The 3,000-nt window shown below is 43.8% G+C and overlaps 1 protein-coding gene across 1 annotated transcript in view; it reads left to right on the top strand.

Moving 5' to 3' along the window:
- LOC107627194 (probable LRR receptor-like serine/threonine-protein kinase At4g37250) overlaps positions 1-2,710 on the top strand; it is a 3,174-nt gene extending 464 nt beyond the window's left edge. Inside the window, 2 exon segments of the mRNA XM_016330049.2 lie at positions 1-1,316; positions 1,852-2,710. The exon segment at positions 1-1,316 is cut by the window's left edge and continues 15 nt beyond it. Of these exon segments, the coding sequence (XP_016185535.2) occupies positions 1-1,316; positions 1,852-2,537 (2,002 nt within the window). The 3' untranslated portion in view covers positions 2,538-2,710.

Here is a 3,000-nt window from a genome sequence, read left to right as displayed (position 1 = left end):
TCTTGACCTCTCCAACAACTCACTCAATGGCTCCATCCCCGCTTCGCTATTCCAAGCCTCCGAGCTTCGGTCGCTGAACCTCTCTAATAACCTCATTAACGGTGTGCTTCCAGGTTCGGTGGTGCAGCTTCGGAATCTCCGGTTTCTCAACCTATCAGACAATTACTTGGCGGGAAAAATCCCTGATAATTTGTCAAACATGCAGAACCTAACCGTGTGTTCTTTGAAAAGCAATTACTTCACTGGCTTTCTCCCCAGCGGGTNNCCAGGATTTGGTGGTGACCAAGTTCATTACTTGAACATCTCATACAACAGGTTTACCGGAAGTATACCGGTTCAGTTTGCGGAGAAAATCCCGCGAAACGCAACTGTTGACTTGTCGTTTAACAATCTCACTGGCGAGATTCCGGACTCACCTGTTCTTTTGAGTCAGAAAACGACGTCGTTTTCAGGGAACCCTGATCTGTGTGGGGAACCTACGAAAAATCCGTGTCCAATTCCTTCTTCACCGTCGTCGGAGCCGAGAGCTTCCTCTCCTACTTCTCCGCCGGCGATAGCTGCGATTCCGAAGACGTTCGGTGATTCTCATCCGCTGGCGCCAGCCGGCGACGGTTCAAGTTCAAGTAACGAGAAACAGAGCGGTGGTCTAAGGAGAGGAACGATTATAGGAATCGCGGTGGGTGACGTCGTCGGCATTGGCATCTTAGCTATGATTTTCATCTACGTTTATCGGTTGAAGAAGAAGAGAGAAGTGGAGAGTGCGATCAAGGACGAAGCTTCTTTTGCGAGGAGCGAAACGTCGTCGTCTTCGGAGTCGAGAGGGTTCACAAGGTGGTCCTGCTTACGGAAGAGAGTAGAGGAGGAAAAAGAATCAGATAGCACGTGCTCTTCAGACAGCGACGTGGAAGCAGCACGTGACGGATACAACTACAACCAACACCAGAATGGTCGTCAGGAGAATTCGAAGCAGCACGAAGGGTCAGGGCAGCAGAACAAGACGGGGACTTTGGTGACTGTTGATGGCGATAAGGAGCTTGAAGTTGAGACGCTTCTCAAGGCTTCAGCGTACATATTGGGCGCCACTGGTTCAAGCATAATGTACAAGGCGGTGCTTCAAGATGGAACTTCCTTGGCGGTTCGTAGAATCGGTGAGAATGGCGTTGAGAGGTTCAAGGACTTTGAGAACCAGGTTCGGGTCATAGCTAAATTGGTTCACCCAAATTTGGTTCGTATTCGTGGGTTCTATTGGGGACACGAGGAGAAGCTCATCATTTATGACTTCGTTCCAAATGGTAGCCTCGCTAATGTTCGTTACAGTAAGTACTTCCATTCTTCATTCTTCACTCTCCATTTCTTCAAGCTTCACTTACTCCTGTGTATTTTAGTATTATAACGTGTACTTTGGCTAAAATGCGCCCTGATTCCACATAATGACGTTGACGGTGGAGTAGGTGCAACTGAACCCTTTTACTTTAATGCATAAATAGTCAACCCTGTCGTCGAGAAAGTAGTGCTACTGCTAATAACGATCGTTCTATGGCTTTCTTGACAGCGATGCGCGCAGCCCATAATTGGAAACAATTTAATATGCGCATTGTTTCTTTGCTCTTGTCAGCCTTCTTTCAAAATCTCAAGTTTAACTGAATATGTTATTAGTAATATCAATATGAATATCGCTGGTTTTAGTGTCTCTGCTCTGCACCAAAACAATCTTGCTTATTTCTGGAATTCTTGTGTTTAAATAGCCAGTAATTCTTTAAAAAAAGTAACTAAGGCACCGACTTTGGTCAGTGATTGTGGGTTGTGGCACCACGCTGTAAAGTAACTTACTTTGTTTGCTTGTAATGTCAGGGAAAGTGGGCTCCTCTCCAAGCCATTTACCATGGGAACTTCGTCTCAAGATAGCGAAAGGGGTAGCACGTGGGCTAGCTTACCTCCACGAGAAGAAGCACGTGCATGCGAATCTGAAGCCCAGCAATATTCTATTGGGCAGCGACATGGAGCCCAAGATTGGAGACTTTGGGCTCGAAAGGATTGTGACGGGTGATACTAGCTACAAAGCTGGAGGATCGGCACGTATTTTTGGGAGCAAGAGATCCACGGCATCACGTGACAGCTTTCAAGACATAACACTTGGGCCTAGCCCAAGTCCAAGCCCAAGTTCGATTAGTGGTGTATCTCCTTACCATGCTCCTGAGTCGCTCAGGAACCTTAAGCCTAATCCAAAGTGGGACGTGTACTCTTTTGGGGTCATGTTTCTTGAACTCTTATCAGGGAAGATTGTTGTCTTGGATGATATGGGCCAAGGGACTGGGCTTTTAGCTGAGGACAAGAATCGGGCTTTGCGGATGGCTGATGCGGCTATAAGACCTGAGATGGAGGGTAAGGAAGAGGCTTTGTTGGCTAGCTTCAAGTTGGGTTACAGTTGCGTGTCTAGTGTTCCGCAAAAAAGGCCACCAATGAAAGAGGTGTTACAAGTTCTTGAAAAGATACCATCGTCATCAACTTCTTCTTCCTCATTTTTTTACAGCCACTAAACCAGGATTTGCCACACTGGATTTGTAGAAAAAGATAAAAATTGTAGTTATGATTGACTAAAATAGGTTTTTGTGTTTTGTATTTGATGTGCGTTGTAATTGTTCCAAAGTCCATTGACTAATATATCTCTGTTGCTTGCACTAATTCATTTTCTAATTTTTCCAGGAGCAAGCAAAATCTCTCTTGTTCCCTTTTTCTTTGCTATCAAAACATTTTATTATTATGATTATTATTATTCTTATTAGAAAAAGAAAAAAAAATATACATCAAAGATCACATGGTGAATAAAATTTTTCATCAATAATTTAAAGGTCATTTTTAGCCAACCATATCATAAATAAAGGGTTAGTAACCCTTTATAACATGTAAATGGTTATTAGTATAGAAGTTCTATAAAGGTTGCTAACGTAAGAAGGAAAATGCAAGAGAGATTAACAAAAAGATTAGAATTAAACTAACTCT

This window comes from Arachis ipaensis, chromosome B01 (genome assembly GCF_000816755.2).
Source record: "Arachis ipaensis cultivar K30076 chromosome B01, Araip1.1, whole genome shotgun sequence".
NCBI classification, from domain to species: domain Eukaryota; kingdom Viridiplantae; phylum Streptophyta; class Magnoliopsida; order Fabales; family Fabaceae; genus Arachis; species Arachis ipaensis.
The sequence above is the reverse complement of the archived record's forward strand: the minus strand, read 5'-3'. Positions and strand labels throughout refer to the sequence as shown.